The following is a 20,419-nucleotide window of genomic DNA, read 5'->3' on the forward strand; positions in this document are numbered from 1 at the left end:
AATCTATGTCATTTAGTTGTGTTTATATTTGTGATCATTGATGGGTTTAATTATGACTGATATAATGAAAACTGCTTTGGTCCTATATATGGATGTAATTAATGGACGAGGTGAGGATATGTCCAATGTTTATAATGGAAATTTTGAGCTCATAAAGTTTAACACATTTATAAGGATACATATATGACCAGTGGGAGATTGTTAGAATTTTTGGGGTCATACATGTAATAAATTAATGTGTTAGGACCATTATTTAATTAGCCAAATTAAAGTGATCTATTTAATGTAAAATTTAGGGCTAAGGATGTAATTGTCATGAAAAATATTGTGTAGATACCAAAAGTCTTATTTCTATTTTTTGTGATGGGTAAAATTGGAATAAGAAAACTTGAATAATCATGACCCTTCATGGAAGGGCATGAGATTCTAAACTTGAATAAACATGACTCTTCATGAAAGGGCATGTGATTCTTATAAATAAGGGGTTATGGTCCCTAATTGTAGATACTAGAAAAATATCATAGAATATTTATTCTCTTTATCCGATTTAAAGAGTTTCTACTGTATTATAATATTTCAAAATTTACCTGCTCATGTCATATCTTTACATATCTAATTAAACTAAGAGAAATGCTATAGCATGTCTCTTAAACTAAAGCTACATCCTTTAATTTTTTGTTAAAGAAAGCTGCATCCTTTGTTTGGCGTCACTGATAATCTTTTATTATTTTAATTTTCCCGTTAAGGGTGTGTTTGGTTCAAACGAGGGGGAGGGGAGGGGAGGGATTTTAATAGAGGGGAGAGAAGGGGAGGGGAGGTGAGGGGATTTTTTTAATGAGATGGGTGTTTGGTTCAAACGAGGGGAGGGGAGGGGAAGGGAGAGAATTTAATTAAAAATATGTTTGGTTCAGGAGGGGAGGGGAGGGGTTTTACTAATAATTTATATTTTTATCCTTATTATCTTATATAAGTGATACAATATGATATTCAAATGTGAAAAATTTATACATATTTTTTTGTTAGTAAAATTTATAATATTGAGCGATTAAAAAATTATAATTTATTACATAACGTTAAAAAATTGAGTCCACTTAATTCGAATAAAATATTCAACAACAAATTAAACTATATGTCGATAACAACTTTGAACTCGTAATGAATTATTTAACACATAAAATACATAAAATAATTTATTATTAAATATAAATGGTTTAAATCTTTTAATAAAATAAATTAATTAATTAAAATGAAAATTTTAAAATTTGATATAAAACAAATTACGATAGAATACATAACAAAATTAAAAAAAACGTAAATAAAGATAAAAGAGTTATAAAAAAAAAAATCAAAAAAGTGAAATGATTATGATTTATATTAAGGACAAAAATTTCAAAATAATTTGAAGATGGAGAAGAATTATAATAAGTTGATAGAAATAATTGAGAAAAATCAAACAGAAGAGAGCAATAATACAAAAGAAAATGAATAATTTTGAAGTATTAAAATAAAATTGAGGATATTATAGTAATTATAATAATTTTTAAAATATTAAAATTGAGATTCCCTCCCCTCCAAATCCCTCCGATTTGGAGGGACGCAAAAAGTGTGTTTTGGAGGGGTTTTGCTCCCCTCCCCTTCCCTCCCCTCCCCTCATAAAATTTGAACCAAACACATTTAATTAAAAATATCCCCTCCCCTCCCCTCCATCTACCCCGAACCAAACACACCCTAAAAGTTCAAATGCTTCAAATCTCATCAGAGTATATAATTTGCGTGACTGATAAGCATTTAGCAGTTTATACAACTTGAACTTGATATGATTATCCTAGTAACCAAAAGCATTTTATCACAATAAATCTAAGTATATAACTATATCCAGATTCTGTGCTTCATATTATAAAAAGTAATATGCATAGTACAAATTTTGTTTCCTTTTACAAAATGTAATCAAGCAAAGTATAAGAAAATTACACATATCTGTTATTTACTTTAGTGCTGGACATCATCAAATCATCACCCTTGAGATTTAGATAATTCCTTCAGAGCATTATCAATCTTTTTCTCAGATGGTTCACTAATGCATGCCACAAGAGGACTCTCATCTGGCACCACATCATCTCTTTGGTAGCTTCCTGGACCTCTAAGTTTATCATCTGAACAAGAGGAGCTGCATATAGAATGCTCATACTGTACCTTCTTATTCTCAACATCCGCAGCATATCCTTTTGTCTGGAAAAAAATGAGGTCATAAGGCCATACTCTTACGACTAAGCGGAAAAAGTAGAATTGAACAATTTAAGTGATAATAATATGATCAAAGAAAAACAAACCTTCTCATCGATAGTTCGATGAGCTAGCATAGTCTTCAGTACTTCATACAAGACAGTGGCAATCTGAACATTCGTAACCATCCCCTCCCTTCAAGAGAAACATCAGAAGAAGAAGAATAATAAGACATTGTAAAATCACACAACCTCCAAGAGCAAGTTTAAGAAAAATCAAGCCTTACGGTTCTTTAGTAAATTCACCATCCCTGATTCTAGTCTCGTAGAAAGTTTGGTAGTAATTCAGTAGCTCTCGGGGATCAGTTCTGTTAGTATGTTTCTGTGTTATCTCCTCTTCCTACAACCATGAATGTTAATCAAACCACTTTCAAAATATGAAAGAATTGCGAGAAATTAAAATTAGGCTGTGTACCCTTTCGAGCTTGCACAGCAGATTAGTCTTGAATTGTCGGACGCCATGGCCACTTGATGTTGGATCAATTGTATGAGCCTTCTCAACTGCATACCAGCGACCTGTAATTAGTTAAGCAAAGAAAAGTTATTGATTAAGCAAAAACAACAACAGCAGCAGCCAATGGAAAAACAACTCACAAAGATAGGCAACTCTAGGATTCTCCAATTCAATACTATTGGCAGCTCTAAGAATAGGCACAACAACAGCTAGTGAAGAAGGAACAATCTCACCATCCATAATATTCTCTTCACTGGTGCTACCCATGTTTCTACCACAAACACCGAAATCAATGAAAGTTTATATTTTGAGAATTGGGGATGAAACTTACATGCAAAGGAAAGCACGTGGAAAGTGAAAAAGATGAATGAAAAAAGGAGTTAAGGCATACACTCACACATCACATTGCTTTTTTGAGAAAAGTTTTGTCTTTTGGAATTGAAAATGGGATTAACGAATTGGGGATGAAACTTACATGCAAAGGAATGTGAAGTGCTTTGGAGGTTGAAGTTGCTATCACTTTAGTCTTTTCTTATGTATTAAAAAATATTTGGTTCAATGGTGAGATTCCGGCTTTAATTAAAAAAAATTACGGAGATGCATCTCCGTATACTTTCGACATCTAGATTTTATACTTCTTATTTACAGAGATGCATCTCTGAACGATATTTAATCAAAAGGGCGCAAGAACCCTTTCTCTTTCCTCACTCCTCATAATACTCTCAAACTCTCACCTCCCGAAATCTCTCAACTCACATTCACTCAAAATCATTTAACACATTCCTACAATAATAAAAATGATAAATTTGTAGAAAAAAAGATTTAACAATTTGTTATGAGAATTTTAATAAAGTAGTTCTTATTTTTAATATTTTTAAATTTCATCATTTAGAAGTATTATAGAAAAAAGAAATGTTTAAATTAATATTTTTTAGAGACTTTTTAAACAAAAATATAATTTATATTTATACTTGTAATATTATAGACTTCATTTTAAATAAAAGAAAACATCATTTATCTTGAAAAAACTCTAACAACAAAAAAATAAAGTATAACTTTTATGCAGAATATTTACACGGATTGTAAAATATTTCTTCCTTGAACATAAAAGTAGTATCAAAGTCAAATGTTCAAAATTAACTTCTCGTTTTACATATAATAACTTTATTTCTCCATCCAAATCACTCTCTAACATTTCCTCTTTGATATGATCTTCACTCATTTCAATTTGATATTGCTTTCTCACATTCCATTTCCATTAAAAGTTTGTATTTTGTCACTCATTGATGCACGAATACGATTTTATATAGGTTAGTTTATATGCCTAACACTACTAGATGTCACAACTTTGAACACATTTCTTTCCCTTGTTTTAATATAGTGATTGAGGACTTGTATTTATTTAGTTATTAAAATAGAACATGTGATGTGTAAGAAAATGGTTAACCAAAGTTTCAGAAAAATAGCATGTGTTTGCTATTTTACGTTGTCTGGACATGTTTTTTTTTAAACAAGATATATTGATAGGGAGAACTAAGGGTTCTCCAATCCGATTACACAAGAGACGGAAAGAATCCGACAAAAAAGAAAATTACAACCAATTAAAATTATGAGAGAAAAAGAAGCGGATCTTTAGTAAACTCATAAAATGAATAATTGGAGTAGGTAATTTTCCCGCAAAAGGACCACTTCCAAACCATAGACTTAATGTTCCAAACCGTATCACTACGGTTCCACTTTTCTTCCAGGAAGCAAGCACCATTCCTCACCAACCACAAAGTCCATGTAGTAGCCAACCACACTACATCCGCCTTACTTTTTTTTAACCTTTTTATCCTTGAAGAACCGATGCCAATCCATAAAATTTGACAAGCACCTGTCCTCCATATCGCCCTCTTTACCCACCCAAAGAGCTATGTCTAACCAAATTGCCTTCACCACCCGGCAACCCAAAAAAGAATTGTTTCTATTCTCTACTTCATATCCAAATAACGAACAATTCAATTTATCTAAAGGAAAAGAAATACCTCTATACACCAAAAGATCCTTTGTCGGGATCCTATCAAGAAGAAGTCTCCGCCCGAAAGCCTTAATTTTAAAAGGCACCTCCGCCTTCCACACAAGACCAAAAGCATCCTCAAACTCATTTGGTGGCCCAAAAGGAATGACAGCTAAACCCAAAAAAGTGTAACAAGATGCCACCGAAAAGACCCCTTCCCAATTGAACTTCCATGAAACAACATCTCTCCCTTCCCACACACCAATGAAATCGGCCACCAACTTCTTCAACCACCTCATACTCGCCGAAAGTCCTCTTTCCGCCTCCTTCTCCCTCGAGATCCCAAAATCCCCCCACTTCCAATTTCCCTCCACCCACCCACCCATTAATGCCACCGATACACCTTTCAAACAAGAAGCTTCATAAACATCCGAAAAAACATCCTTCAAAATACCTCCTCCCCACCTATTAGCTTCCCAAAAAAGAGTGTGATACCTATTACGCACAACAAAGCTACATCCTTCAACAATTGGGTCCCTTAAATAACCCCTCCCAATATTCATAATATCCCTCCACCAAAGAGAAGAATGAGAAGAATGAAATGAAAAAGATGGAAAGGTAAACGATTTAGCACAAGACATACCGTACACCAACGGGGATAAATCACCATAGCGGGCCTTTAGAACCCTTAACCAAAGAGAATCTACACCGTGAAGAATTCTCCACCGCCACTTGGAAAGAAGAGCTTGATTAAAGACCGCGATATTTTTTACTCCTAGTCCCCCTTTGTCAAAAGGAAGCGTAACCTTTTTCCAACTCACCTAATGAATTTTCCTCTTATCCTCCAAACCTCCCCATAAGAAATTGCTTTGAATCATATTCACCTCTTTCACCACTTTCAAAGGCATCTTGTAAAACGACATAATGAAAATAGTCAATGACGTGAGAATGGATTTCAAAAGTGTGATTCTACCTCCCAAATTAAGGAAACGATTTTTTCAACTCCCTAGGTGCTTCTTTAACTTCAACACTAACGACTTCCACGTCGCCTCTTTCCTCGGGTTTAAACCAATCGGAATACCAAGAAAATAGAAATTACTATCCTCCACTTTGCAAGAAAGAAAAAGAGCCACGACTTCCAAAAAAGAACCCCTTGTATTAATGTTGATTAACTTACTCTTGTGATAATTGATCCCAAGCTCCGAAACCACTTCAAATGCCCTTAACACCCCTTTAATCGCCTTCACATGTTTCCATGTCCCCTCTCTCACCAATAAAGTATCATCCGCAGATTGAAGAATGTCCACCCAACATGAGCCTTTAATGCAAAAACTACCGAAATGCCCAATATCTATAGATTTTATCACTAACCTCGATAGGCCTTCCGCCACCAAGACTTTGAGAAAAGGTGAAAGAGGATCACCTTGTCTCAAACCTCTGTGAACACTGAACTCCTTTGTGGGACTTTCATTAACAAGAACCGATATACTACTATTGAAAACCAACATCTCCATCCATCCCATCCACCTCTTACCAAAACCCATTCTCTTCAACAAATACCTCAAAAAGCCCCAACTAACTTTATCATACGCTTTCTCAAAATCGAATTTAAACATCAAGAAATTATTTCCTTCCCTCCTTGCGTAATCCACCACTTCGTTTGCAACTAGAACTCCATCCAACAATTGTCTACCAGGCACGAAAGCATTTTGACAAGGAGAAATAAGGCCATCAAGAACACACTTTAACCTCCCCACCAAAAGTTTAGCCACCACCTTATACATACAACCCACCAAACAAATGGGTCTATAATCATTCAAAGACAACGGATTTGTAGACTTAGGGATCAACGACAAAAAAGAAGATGAGATGACCATGGAAATAACATTGCCGGAATAGAAATAATTGAAGAAAAGCACGAAATCTTTTTTAACGATGTCCCAACACTTCTTGATAAAAAGGAACGGATAACCATCCGGTCCCGGACATTTGTCACTCCCACAACTCCATACCGCATATTTTATTTCTACTTCAAGAAAAGGTTTTTCTCAGTTTGCCGCCATCTCCTCACTTATGCTCTTAAATTCCACCCCTTCCAACAAAGGCCTACTATCCTCCGATTCTTCAAATCTATCTCTAAGATAATCAAACATCGTTTCCTTCACCTCTTCCACCGAAACCGCCATCCCTCCCTCCGTCACAATTGTCCCTATGTGGTTAAAGCTTCTTTTTTCTTTCATGACTTTATGAAAAAAACCGCTATTAGTATCACCGTCCTTCATCCATCTTAACCTAGATTTTTGAAGAAGCATGTTTTCTTTAATTCTCAAGTTCCTCCAAATCCGACTAGTCGCTTCCTTTCTTTTTTCTAAATTATCAACAAGCAAAGCCTCGGGATCCACCTCCAATCTACCATCGACTATATTCAAATCCCGAACCCCTTCCCCCACCTCCAAATCATACCGACCGAAAACCTCCCTATTCCACACTCTCAACTTTTCCTTTAAAAGCCTAAGCTTTTCTTTAAGGACAAAATCCCCCATCCCATTTACTTTCAAATTCAACCACTCCTTCTTCACAAACGGCATAAAAGCTTCATGAGAAAACCATTGGTTATTAAATCTAAAGGGTTTCGGTCCCCAATTCAAGTCATCCACCACCAACCATATTGGACAATAATCGAAAATATCCCTCTCACCAATCAATTGCCCAATAACACCTCATCTATTCACAATGTTATCCGCCACTAGGAACCTATGAATTCTACTCATTGACTTTCCGTCACCACTATGCCACGAGAACTTCTTCCCCTTGCAAGGGACATCCACCAAAAGACTTTTATTAATGAAATCCGCGAACAAGTTCATTTCTATGTTATTCACCACCCCCGATATTCCTTTCCTCTCCCTTCTTTCTTTAACCGCATTAAAGTCTCCTCCTATGATCCACTCCCCATCAATGAAGATTTCCTTCAACCTTAATAACTCCTCCCACAAAGCTCTCTTCTTTACCAACTCACAAGAAGAATAAACATTAGCAACATAATAATAATGACCATTCCAAACAACTTTAATACCCAAAAAACCTTCTCCTTTAAAACTATAAATAACTTCCACTTTACCAGTATTCCACAAAGTCAACAAACCTCCCGACATACCCATCGAATTGGAGAAAGAAAAACCAATCTCCGAAAAATTCCAAAAACTCCTCGCCACCTCGTCCTTCAAAGAAGAAATTTTTGTCTCTTGAATCATGAAAATCTACGCCTTTCCCTTTTTAATCAAAGCTTTCATCATCCTTCTTCTTAATGCATTCGCGCCCCTCTAATATTTAAAGAACCTATAATCATTGTGGAACTCTTTTCTTCTCCCTCCTTAAAATCTTTCCTCCATTCTCCAAACATAAAATTCTATTTTGTAGTTTGCTTCTTCCCTCCTTATCCACCACTCCCAACGCCACAATAGCCGATAAGAGTTTCTCTCCATAATTACTATCCAAAAACTCCCATTGTCTTTTGTTACTTTTACATTTGTCTGACTCTTCACTATGTTGACCATAGAAAAGCTTATTTTCTACATCAGTGCCCTTCTCCAAACAAGTCAAAACCACAACATCATTCGCCCTCACCTCCCCTTCATTGTTACCTGCTATTTTTGATTTTCCCACACTCCTTTTCTGTTCCCCTCCCTTCATTCTCTGCCCCACATTATTACACTCTAGCAATCTCTTCACTTCTAGAACTTCTTTTGCCGAGGATTCCCTTCTTTCATTCAAACTGCATTTGACAAAAGACTCCAATGAAGAACCGGCTGGCAGTTCCATTGACCTCTTCCCCACTGACTGCTCTTGCAAAAAACTCCCCCCTCCACCTTGCAAAGACTTCTCAACCATAAGCATTCTCTCCGCATTCTGCTTCTGAACAAGACTGTCGAACAATCCCACCACACCTATTTCCGCCCCCTAATTCGTGCCCTTAACAACAGACATACCACCACCATTAACGTTTTGTAACTCAGCTTCAGACCCTATGCCTACTCCCGAACTGGATGAGCCCTTCTGCTTCAGCATGTCATTCCCCCTGGCTCATGATATTTCACAGCAAGATACGGACTCAAAACTGCCCACTGACAGCTTTGAAATCCGCGAACAAGTTCATTTCTATGTTATTCACCACCCATGATATTCCTTTCCTCTCCCTTATTTCTTTAACCGCATTAAAGTCTCCTCCTATGATCCACTCCGCATCAATGGAGATTTCCTTCAACCTTAATAACTCCTCCCACAACGCTCTCTTCTTTACCAACTCACAAGACGAATAAACATTAGCAACATAATAATAATGACCATTCCAAACAACTTTAATACCCAAAAAACCTTCTTCTTTAAAACTATAAATAACTTCCACTTTACCAGTATTCCACAAAGTCAACAAACCTCCCGACATACCCATCGAATTGGAGAAAGAAAAACCAATCTCCAAAAAATTCCAAAAACTCCTCGCCACCTCGTCCTTCAAAGAAGAAATTTTTGTCTCTTGAATCATGAAAATCTCCGCCTTTCCCTTTTTAATCAAAGCTTTCATCATCCTTCTTCTTAACACATTCGCGCCCCTCTAATATTTAAAGAACCTATAATCATTGTGGAACTCTTTTCTTCTCCCTCCTTAACATCTTTCCTCCATTCTCCAAACATAAAATTCTATTTTGTAGTTTGCTTCTTCCCTCCTTATCCACCACTCCTAACGCCACAATAGCCAAAAGAGTTTCTCTCCATAATTACTATCCAAAAACTCCCATTGTCTTTTGTTACTTTTACATATGTCTGACTCTTCATTATGTTGACCATAGAAAAGCTTATTTTCTACACCAGTGTCCTTCTCCAAACAAGTCAAAACCACAACATCATTCGCCCTCACCTCCCCTTCATTGTTACCTGCTATTTTTGATTTTCCCACACTCCTTTTCTGTTCCCCTCCCTTCATTCTCTGCCCCACATTATTACACTCTAGCAATCTCTTCACTTCTAGAAATTCTTTTGCCGAGGATTCCCTTCTTCCATTCAAACTGCATTTGACAAAAGACTCCAATGAAGAACCGGCTGGCAGTTCCATTGACCTCTTCCCCACTGACTTCTCTTGCAAAAAACTCCCCCTCCACCTTGCAAAGACTTCTCAACCATAAGCATTCTCTCCGCATTCTGCTTCTGAACAAGACTGTCGAACAGTCCCACCACACCTATTTCCGCCCCCTAATTCGTGCCCTTAACAACAGACATACCACCACCATTAACGTTTTGTAACTCAGCTTCAGACCCTATGCCTACTCCCGAACTGGATGAGCCCTTCTGCTTCAGCATGTCATTCCCCCTGGCTCATGATATTTCACAGCAAGATACGGACTCAAAACTGCCCACTGGTTTCGCTACATCCTCCACATTCACCTTGTTTCCTGATTTCTTCTCACTCGAGTCTGCCTTAAAGTCCCCTGTACCTGAAAATTGCTCTATCAAATCTACAAAACAATTAGATATTGAAACGTACCCCCTGCAAACAATTTACTAGACCAACCCTCGTCCGAAAAAACAGACGATTCTGAAACATCGTGGCCAGCATTACGTATTTTAAAGGTACCTGAATTGATGCGTGAAGAACTGTGGTTCACCTCCCTGAGGAACAACATAAACTCCCTCCCATCAATGACAGCTTTGAATTTATCTAGAAGTTTGAATAAAATCCCAGCCTTGATCATGATATGCGCCACGTCGTAAAATTCTCCTTTTGTAGTGTGCTCATCAACACACACAAAAATGCCAAAAGTTTTAGCTATCCCCACAAAGAACTCCAAGCACCATGCGTGAGCCGGAATGCCAAAAATCTGAATCCAAAGCGTCCTCCTATCATCTACCATAGTTTCCTCCCATCTCCTAATCTCGTGAAACCAATTTCTCCACCAAGTTTTCCCATCCCTAATCAATTCTTCTATAAACCCCTCTTCTCTCTCCTCCAATAAGCACACATTGCCGCCCATTGGAGTAACCTTGATGTTGAACACTCCCTCCATATCGAAATGAGTCTGCACATTATAAGCGGAACCTGGAACGATCACTTTACCAACGTACGTTTTATTGAATCTAGCTCTAACTTCCTCCTTGGTCTTGAAGTCGAAACTGATATGCCCTTCCTTCGCCATACTCTCCATCCCCTTGTCTCTCCCCTTTTCGTTAGAAACCACCTCTGCAAAGCTTCTAACATCTCTCCTCAAACTGCCCCAACCTCCTTTACGATTCCATCCAACACCTCCTCTTAAGGGAACCTCGTGCCTACCGTTGAAGCTTCCACCATGTCGCTCTTCCATTAAAGTTTGACCCCTTTGAAACATGGGCACACTCACGTGTATCTTTTCCCCCCCTATGATTACATTGTCCAACCTGGATGCCAGCAACCTCTCATCTTCAACCTCTATGAATCGTGCGAAACCAAAACGTCTGCCTAAGTTATTCCTTCTCGGGGAAATCGAGACTTCAACAATCTTTCCGACACACCCAAACAATTCGAACAACTCCTTAGCCTTCGAGTAATCTGGAAACTCTGAAAAGTAGAAAGACAATACAAGAGCTCCCTTCTACTTATTGTTGCAATTAGTCACCCAACCTCCCATGGGGAACGAATCCCATCTTGGCTTCCACCTATTGAATAGTCTTCTATTATTAACCTCCTTCCAATCTCCTTCCGACGCCGCTCCCTGGAAACCGCTCATGTGGTAGTGACCGTTGAAACCCTAACCCCCTTTTAGAGAGAGGTTAGAGAACACAGATGAGTACATGAATTCACAAGAAATCTTGTTCCTTGTAGATTCATTGATTTGAGCATCAGGAATTGATTAACTAGGGCGATAAGTCTGTTATTAGTTACGAGACGACAACTCTACAGAACACTATTGTGCACAAGAACAACAAATAATCATATATGGCATGATGACAACAAATAATCATCTCTATTTTCTGGACATGTAATATTGTCAAAGCTTGTATAATACCTTAATTTTACATTCTTTGTTTTGATGTTTTTTTATAGAGTATTTATACCAAAAAAGATGGAAAGTATAGCCATTGTTTGAGAATATAAACCATAGTCTTATGCATTACAACTTACCAATGATTTATTTTTGGAGTTTAAACACTAACATTAAGAGGTAGATGATTTTTTTTTGGAGTATAAACCATACTCTTTTACTATAGATTATAAACTAATTTGGCATGAACCATGTTTTCATCCTCATGAGTTATTTTGTCCCTGCCTTGGGCTTTACCCCAACTTGGCTAGATTATATGTCCATCAATGATTCTTCTATTTTTATTTTCTATTTGTTACTTATTATACATTTAATCTTATATTTATTTGCTATGTTATTAAAACCCACAATTATATTAATGTTGTAAGAGACAGTCACTCTAAAGTGATGATTTATAAATTTTTTAAATATTATAATTGCTTTAGATCTATCAAGATGTTTGATAAATCTAAAGTGATTAACATATTTAAAAAATTTATAAATTTTCACTTTAGAGCATACTAAGATGTTCTCTTATAACATTAATATAATGTAATTGTGATTTTTATTTACACAACAAATGAATATAAAATTGACGGTTTAATAAATATTCATTAAAAAATGAATGATTATTGATGGGTCATCAATCTAGCCAAATTAGGGCAAAGCTCAAGAGGATGAAAACATAGACGATGCAAATGAAAATTAAATTAGTTTATAATCTATAATAAAAGAGTATATAAACAATTTATTTCTCTGAATTAAAACACATGATCTCGAAAAAGTGATAACTTAAAAGAAAATAAAATTTGACTTTTCATAAAAAAAAGGGTTGATGAGTATTATTCTTGTTTTTGTTTTTTTTTTCAAAGCCAAAAAATGATTTTATTATTTTTATTTTTGTTTATTAAGGCTTCATAACCTTATTTATATATCATTGAAGTTTCTCATTTTAGTCAATTGACAACTAATATTGTTTAACAACTCATTCATTCCTAAGTTGTCATGTACCTCATCCAAACCCAAATGACTCTGTTCTACGATTTATATAAAATGAAGAATATAATTTGAGAATTTACACCCGTTATACTAGATTTATATAAAATGAAGAATATAATTTGAGAATTTACACCCGTTATACTAAAAGCGGATGTAAATAACAAATACAATGACAATTTTGTAATAAACGCCCTATTTTTAAAAACGGATGTAAAAATGAAAGAGTATTTGTCATCAAACTCTATTACTCCCGTTATAATAAAAGAATGTGTAAATTTTCAAAACTAAAAAAAAAATGCTCTTTTTTTTTCTATAAGCAACAATATATTGAAATAGAGAACCCAAGTTCTCAACCACAATTACAAAAGACCAAGGAAATAACCCTAGAAAGAAAAATTACACGTCAATTGAAACTTAAGACATGTAAAACAAAGGTTTCTTACTAAACTCGTAAAACTTACAATTGGGTTGGTTACTTTTTTCTATAGACGTCCACTTCCAAACCAAAACTTTAATTATCCAAACAATATCACGAATATTCCACATATCGTTTCTAAAAACAATGTCATTCCTCATTATCTAAAGATTCCAACATATGTCCAATCATACTAGTCCTTCCTTACCTTTCCTTAATCTAGAATATTTTCAAAAAGAGGACCACTTCAAAAAGCTTTCCCTAAATTTTTTGATTTATAATCCATCAGACTAATCCACTCGGCCACAACAAGTTATAAAAATGTAAACCATATAATCACAAAATCGATGTAAATTTTAAAATAATTATACTTATTAACACTAAAAAAAACTTAAAATTGCCCACAACAAGTTATCCGTAACTTTTGGCTGTCACTACATCACATAATTTTGTCTTCCATTCTCAGTTTTATTTATTGTTTCAATTTCTTCTATTTTATAATTGAAGGGAGTTTTCCACAGATAAGTAATTTAAGGTGAGGTCACTTTTGACATAGGTGACAGTTTCTTGGTTGATGCCATGACTGCATGATCCTATTCTATTTATTAGTGTTTAATAGTTTCCTTTGACATAGGTGAGAGTTGCTTGGTTCACGGCTTCTTCAACGATTTTGCTTGAGTCTGTATATTGCACTTTAGTTTTTATTGTATTTGATATTGATTTTGTACATTCATAGTATGGTTTCAATATGTTTATTAACGCTGCTGCTAGGAAACTTTTATCAAATGTCCTTTTGAAAAAGTGATTTTTTCAAATGTCCTTGAGCTTATAATAAATGTTGGATTTAAACCATTATTATTTTTTAAGGACTATTTCATATTATCGATAAACACATTTTAGGGTTTCATATTATCGATAAACACATTTTAGGGTTAAATATACTGCACCTACCATTAGGGCGAGTTTTGTTTTACACCCCTATTAATTTTTTTTTAGATTCCCCCCTTATAAAACACAGATTTCATTTTCAGTCACCTCTTTATATACCAAACACACATATTTTGTATTGAATTGAAAATGGGTTGAGACCAAATGGGCCATACGGATTGAAAACTTACTAAAAGTGGGTTTAGGCCAAACTGTATTATTTTGGTTAATTTAAAATAATAATTTATAAAAAATAATAATAAAATTAATATTTAAAAAACGTAATAAAAAATATAATATTTTTAAAAAATAAAAAATAAATAAATTTTAATTAAATAAAATTTAAGGAAATATTAAATTATTACGTGGCATTGAATTTGATCTAGTCAGCAAGTCAAACAATGCTAACTAGAAAGATTCTACATCCCAGTCTGTCAAATATTGCAACAGGGTGTCTAGAAAAGGAATCTGTGTTTTATAAGGGGGAATCATAAAAAAAATTCTTAAGGGAGGGGGGAACAAAACTCGCCCTATTAGTTGGGAGAATTGTATATTTAAACCAACATTTTATTATCAAGAAAAGAAATAATAAATCTTAATATTTTATAAGATCTCTCACCATTTTATCTTTCTCTGAGCTACATTGTAAAAATACTCACAAGTAAAAGGGCTTCATCATGAACATTATCTCCAAGAGAAAGCATTGAATAAGCAGCACTCTATGTTTTAACCACTTTCTATTTCCACAATTCATCATATATTTTTCTACCAAAATATAAAACAAAAAAGACCCTTATCTCAATATATTTTATCTTTTTTAAGAATTACTAATTCTAATATTTATCATGTTAAATACTTTAAATGTTATCAACTTGGATATCTATTGAAGAGTCCTCTTTTTCTCTCTTTTATTCACATTGTCGAGAAGAGTCCCCCATCGACATGTGTCAACATTCCTATACAAATCATTAAATGTCATTACTGTTGGAATTAAACTCAAACCTTTGAGGAATTTTTTATCGCTACTCAATGGCAATGAAATAAGAAAAGAAATTTACAGAAACGGATTAGGGTTTGATGAAAATAAAGGGATGAGGATGATGATTTTCTACAGAGTTTCTCCCTGTCCACAAACTGTGGAATGTAACACCCTTCTAAACCCCACAGAAATTAAGAAAATAACTCAGAGTAAAACATGAAAGCAAGGGTGCCACAATTCCAATTATAACAAATTTATCATAAATCAATTGTCATGCTTCACTTAGGGGCAAATCATCCATTTAACAAAATCATGTTTCTATACAGCGGAACATTAATCAACAGATAAGCATAACATCATATATGCAATATCTAACAAATTTACTCCAATAACAACAAAATAGAGTATCATCATCAACTCTAAACTAGCGTTTCCCCCAGTGTTACAATATCAGAGCATGACACCGACACTATACTTAAACAAACTGGCCTATGAGCTATCCTCACCAGAGCCAAAAGCCGCTACTCGCCAATCTGAAATCATCAAAGTAAGGGTGAGTCTCATTCATAATTAACAAATGTTATCAAATCATAAACAATAACACATCATAGTCACATTATTCATCCAATTTCATTATATTCAGATTGTCAGGAAGTACTTATCAACACACAACAACAATAGATTACATTACCAAAAGACATCACCATAACAATTACACCATCATCAAATATTATAACATTGGACAATCTTCCATTCATGTTATAATTATACACAACAACCTAATGCAAATGCAACTATATGCATGTGGTACCAAACATGGGATAACCCATCTCACCGATCCACCACCATAAAGATTCGGCTACTTCTCTCACCAATTCCGCACAATGGGAATTAGCTACCGCTGTCCCACCACCATAAGGGATACAGCCCACAACATGATTATGAAATGCATGTATCAACCATAACATGCTCATCATCAACATTAATCAACCAGATATCATAATCATCAACCACCACAATAATCAACAGCCACACACAGTTATGTTGTTTCTCAACCATAATAAAATACATATTTTACATCAACAATATATGTATAACAAACACCAATTACAACAACAGCATCATAGCAGGTAAATCATTCATTATACAGTGCACAACAATAGCACCCCCCACAATCGCGTACCAAGTACAACAAAGCAACTCATCCACGATAGAGTATTTACCTCATCATTCATCAAAATACATGATAACCATATTTACCATGAACAACATCCATTTGTATAACAAACATGAGCAATCATATTATAACAACACCATCATTGCACACATTCAATTATGCAAACAACAACCATTGCACCTCATCATTTATGCAAAACAAGAGTAAACCAGATTTGAAGAAAACGATACTTTTCAAAATAAAATCAAGTTATTGTTGTTATATTTATTTTATATGGTAGAACATTCAATTTAAGGAACAACGTCCAAAACGGCGTCTAAAACGGACTTACGGTTTGAAAGTTACACATTTTTACATTTTTCAAAGAAAAATAATTATCGCTACAGCACGTGGCGCCACACACAGTCCGCGGCGCGTAACGAATAGAAAACACGCCTTCGCGGCGCAAACACAGGTTCGCGGCGCGGAACGAGAAAAGTTACGCCTTCGCGGCGCACACCCACCTTCGCGGCGCGAACTGGCAAAAACCAGAGATCTCACATCGACTGACAGCATTACGGGATTCATCCCAAAATCCCCAAAACCCAAATCAAGTTATATCATGAGCCTCAAATACCACCATATCAGCCACATACATGTTATAACACAAATATAACACACAAAGAGGATCATTCAATCATCATAACAGCCATATAATCATACAATTCATCACGTCAAACAATTCCCATCAAAATCATCCCAAAACCCCAACCTAACATATAACCAATTGACACAAACAATGCATCTAAATCAGTCCCATCATCTATAATATGATAAAAGATGTTAACCAGAAGAGTCCCCCCTTACCTTAGCCAAGGATCTTGATTAGCCCTCTTCCTCTTCTGTTCCCCTTTCACGTATCAGCACTTCTACTCTTCTGCTTTTCTTTCACATCTATTTTCCTTTTTTCCTCAATTCCTTATTTTTATGAAAAATAGATTTTAATTAGTAAAGGGCTTTACTAATATAGCACCCCCTCTTTACTAACACCACACTTGGCCCAATAGCTCATCTCATAATTCTTTCTAAATAATTCCACCAAAATACCGAATAATTCCAAATAATAATTTAATTTCCGATTAAATTAGAATTAGAAAATATGGGGTGTTACAACTCTCCCCCACTAAAAGAGTTTTCGTCCTCGAAAACATACTTCAAGCAACCAGCTCGCATAAGAGTCCTTCACCCGACTCTCCATCTCCTAATTAACATTACCACATGATTGGTCCTCCCTAAGCCACTCTGACCAATGCTATCTCTTTACCGCGCAATTACTTCAACTTTTGGTCTTCAATCCTCAAATTCATCTGATATAACAGAAAGCACATCTCACGCATTCAATCTCAGCTCTTACGTCACATTTGACTGCCCAAAGGTGTACTACTCGTTATACCTCCAAATGGTTAACAACAATAGTACATTGAAGTGCAACCCATACAATACGCCCAATAACTGAATAATACAATCACGCAACCCGTGGTATGATCACACCTGATTAACACTGCAGCCATGCATTCCATATACGAACGTACCAACCTTAGACACGCTTTTCCATCTGAGCGATAAGGTAATACTTACACTTTTCACCAACCACTTCCTTCAAGAAACTCAATACTCATATTCCTATACCATTGAATTCCAATTATCTGACTCCTCTTAAGTCACACCAGTAATTATCCAAGACGTTACATTCCACTTTTTCCGCACTACTCTGACTACTCATCACAATCATCTATACCAAATAGATTTCTGAGTTTTACCCGATTCCGACTCTCTTTACTCATTCGTTTCAAGAATCCTTCTTTACCATCCATGGTATTATTTATCACTTAGAATTACTTATATTCATTCAACAACAATTCCTGAGTTACTACATCTATTAAGACATTCCAACCATCGGAACGAGTACACACAAGTAGTTATAATCACCCTCATCATCCTTAATATACCATTGCTTACAAAATAGTTCAAACTGAGTCTCGCTCTTCTTTAAGAATTAAATCAACTTCGTCCTTCATGGAGTATAATTCCTCATTATATCTGGAATATACAATATCACCTTATTAACAGCACAAAATTATGACAGCATCATATAGCATCAACTCTTCGTTTTAATTTCGCCGAATACATACTCGTTAACTACGTACAACCATAATAACATATTCATCATCTCGGCAATTAATCGAAATATTTATAATTCTCCAACACGACATCCTTACATCCACTGGATTCTAAATCCAACATATAGATCAATATATATTCTTTATGTAGGCTTCCGACATATTAATTCCTCACTTGCCACAAGTAGTACTCATAACACTACTCTACATCACACTTTCGCTGCGCGACTCTGATTACCCGTCTTAAGTCATTTGCCCATCATGTCGCACTCTTCCATATTCACCTCTTCATAAGTCCACACAACATAGTGAGTGATTATTCTTTACGGCTTAGTATTCATCACATCTTACACCATTAGGTAACAAAACAAGTTCATCTCATTTATATGATTCCGCCTACTATCAACAAGAGATTAAGGGTGATCAAGTCCTCAATTTGTCAATAGATAGTCGTCATCCATATTTAAGCATAAATTGTCGTTACTATATAACAGTGTCCTTTCCGAGTTTGCACCCAAACTCATTAACATCGTCATAGTTCAATAATCCACTACGGTGTCCTTCTTCTAGAATATTCTTCCGAAGCTCAAAACATCAGGAACACAATCCAATCACTAACCTCATTATATTATTCTTGTCGATTCTGAATTCACCGCCTTTACCTTGGTAATTCAAAGTCGACTTATCGATCAACTCACATCATCTTGCTGACCTTCTCTAATCTCGTCAAGAATGCCATTAGTCATCTTTAGCATACCCAACCTAACACTATTAGGAGTGCCTTCACATACCAACCCAAGTCTCAAAATTGTCCAATCAAATCCAACTCATTCACCATTAGCACCGACATATTTAAAGACTTCCTACTCAAGCAGTAACTCAACATGCATAACTCGTGGTTTTGCTCCAAATTCTATGACATCTTTCATGCCCAAATATCATCCCACTCAACATCTCAACAAGGTCTTCCTTACATTCAATAAGTGTCAGAAATTCTCTAAAATTCTTCTTTTATACTTATGGTTACCTGGCCATCACAAATACGATTCCAATAGTTCTAAAGTTTATCCCATCTTTACTACTAATTCACTTCTCACTAAAATCCATCGGTACTCAAATCATCTTTATTACCGAATATCTCATCGACATATTCATCAACAACATGTCTTACTCAACTCCGTTCGAATAATCACGGTAGTAGGCATTCCTATTCAACAAATTTCACGCTTCCTTAACTGAATTCAGAATATCTTCTCATAGGATCACCTCTACTGTATTTATAACTCTCCCATAATGTAGAACATAATCTCTCCTCTTCATAGGTTCAAACGACACATTAATCCGACGCTCGAAACTCAAGATATGAATTTTCCAATCATTGCCCGAAAAATGCAACACTGACATCATGCAACGTCTCTCTCTATACGGTATTCTCAAATCTCTTCAAATGGCATATTCAATTCTTAAAATATCTTCTCAACAACCTTCTAATCGTTCCTTCAATCCATTCAACACTGACACTGACATCCCATGCAGTACCAATAAACAAGTCTAGTTATAAGAACAAGAGTAACCGTAACTTCGCCTCCTTCCAACGTCATCCTGTCACAATTAATTATGTTACAGCTGCTGCAACCATTTTTATAACAAAGTTCATCTCGTTAGCTTTCCGACGCGTCAAACGGAACTCAATTCGGATGTCCAGAACTCCAGTTATGAATTTTCGAAGTTCCGCAGCTATTCAGCAATTTTCCTGCGTTTTGCTTACGAAAATCTCTCTCCAAAACTCATTCTCTTCAACTCTATCACATTCCAAACAGCCCCTTATCGTATCTCTTCACTTCCAGACATTCTTAGGACTTGAGCAACACATCCTATCGCCGAAGTGCGATTTCTGAAACATTACAACATTAATCCTCTTTGCAACTTGCAACTGACTCTCTTCCGAGGTGTAAGGCTACACAACTGACAACTTCGCA

At 35.5% G+C, this 20,419-nt stretch overlaps 2 protein-coding genes across 2 annotated transcripts; both read right to left on the bottom strand.

The window, feature by feature from the left end:
* Positions 1-1,866: 1,866 nt before the first annotated feature.
* LOC131656758 (callose synthase 7-like) lies at positions 1,867-3,007 on the bottom strand. The gene is made up of 5 exons (XM_058926379.1): positions 2,877-3,007; positions 2,698-2,798; positions 2,510-2,622; positions 2,331-2,418; positions 1,867-2,229 (listed from the first exon to the last, which is right to left on the bottom strand). The coding sequence occupies exons 1-5, from the start codon at positions 3,001-3,003 to the stop codon at positions 2,014-2,016; spliced, it is 645 nt and encodes a 214-aa protein (XP_058782362.1). The 5' UTR covers positions 3,004-3,007; the 3' UTR covers positions 1,867-2,013.
* A 1,541-nt stretch (positions 3,008-4,548) lies between these two features.
* Positions 4,549-5,376, bottom strand: LOC131659106 (uncharacterized). Its single transcript, XM_058928343.1, has one exon. It carries the CDS (start codon positions 5,374-5,376, stop codon positions 4,549-4,551), a length of 828 nt encoding a protein of 275 aa, XP_058784326.1.
* Between the last annotated feature and the right edge of the window lie 15,043 nt (positions 5,377-20,419).

The sequence above is a fragment of the Vicia villosa genome, linkage group LG3 (genome assembly GCF_029867415.1).
Source record: "Vicia villosa cultivar HV-30 ecotype Madison, WI linkage group LG3, Vvil1.0, whole genome shotgun sequence".
In the NCBI taxonomy this organism is placed as follows: domain Eukaryota; kingdom Viridiplantae; phylum Streptophyta; class Magnoliopsida; order Fabales; family Fabaceae; genus Vicia; species Vicia villosa.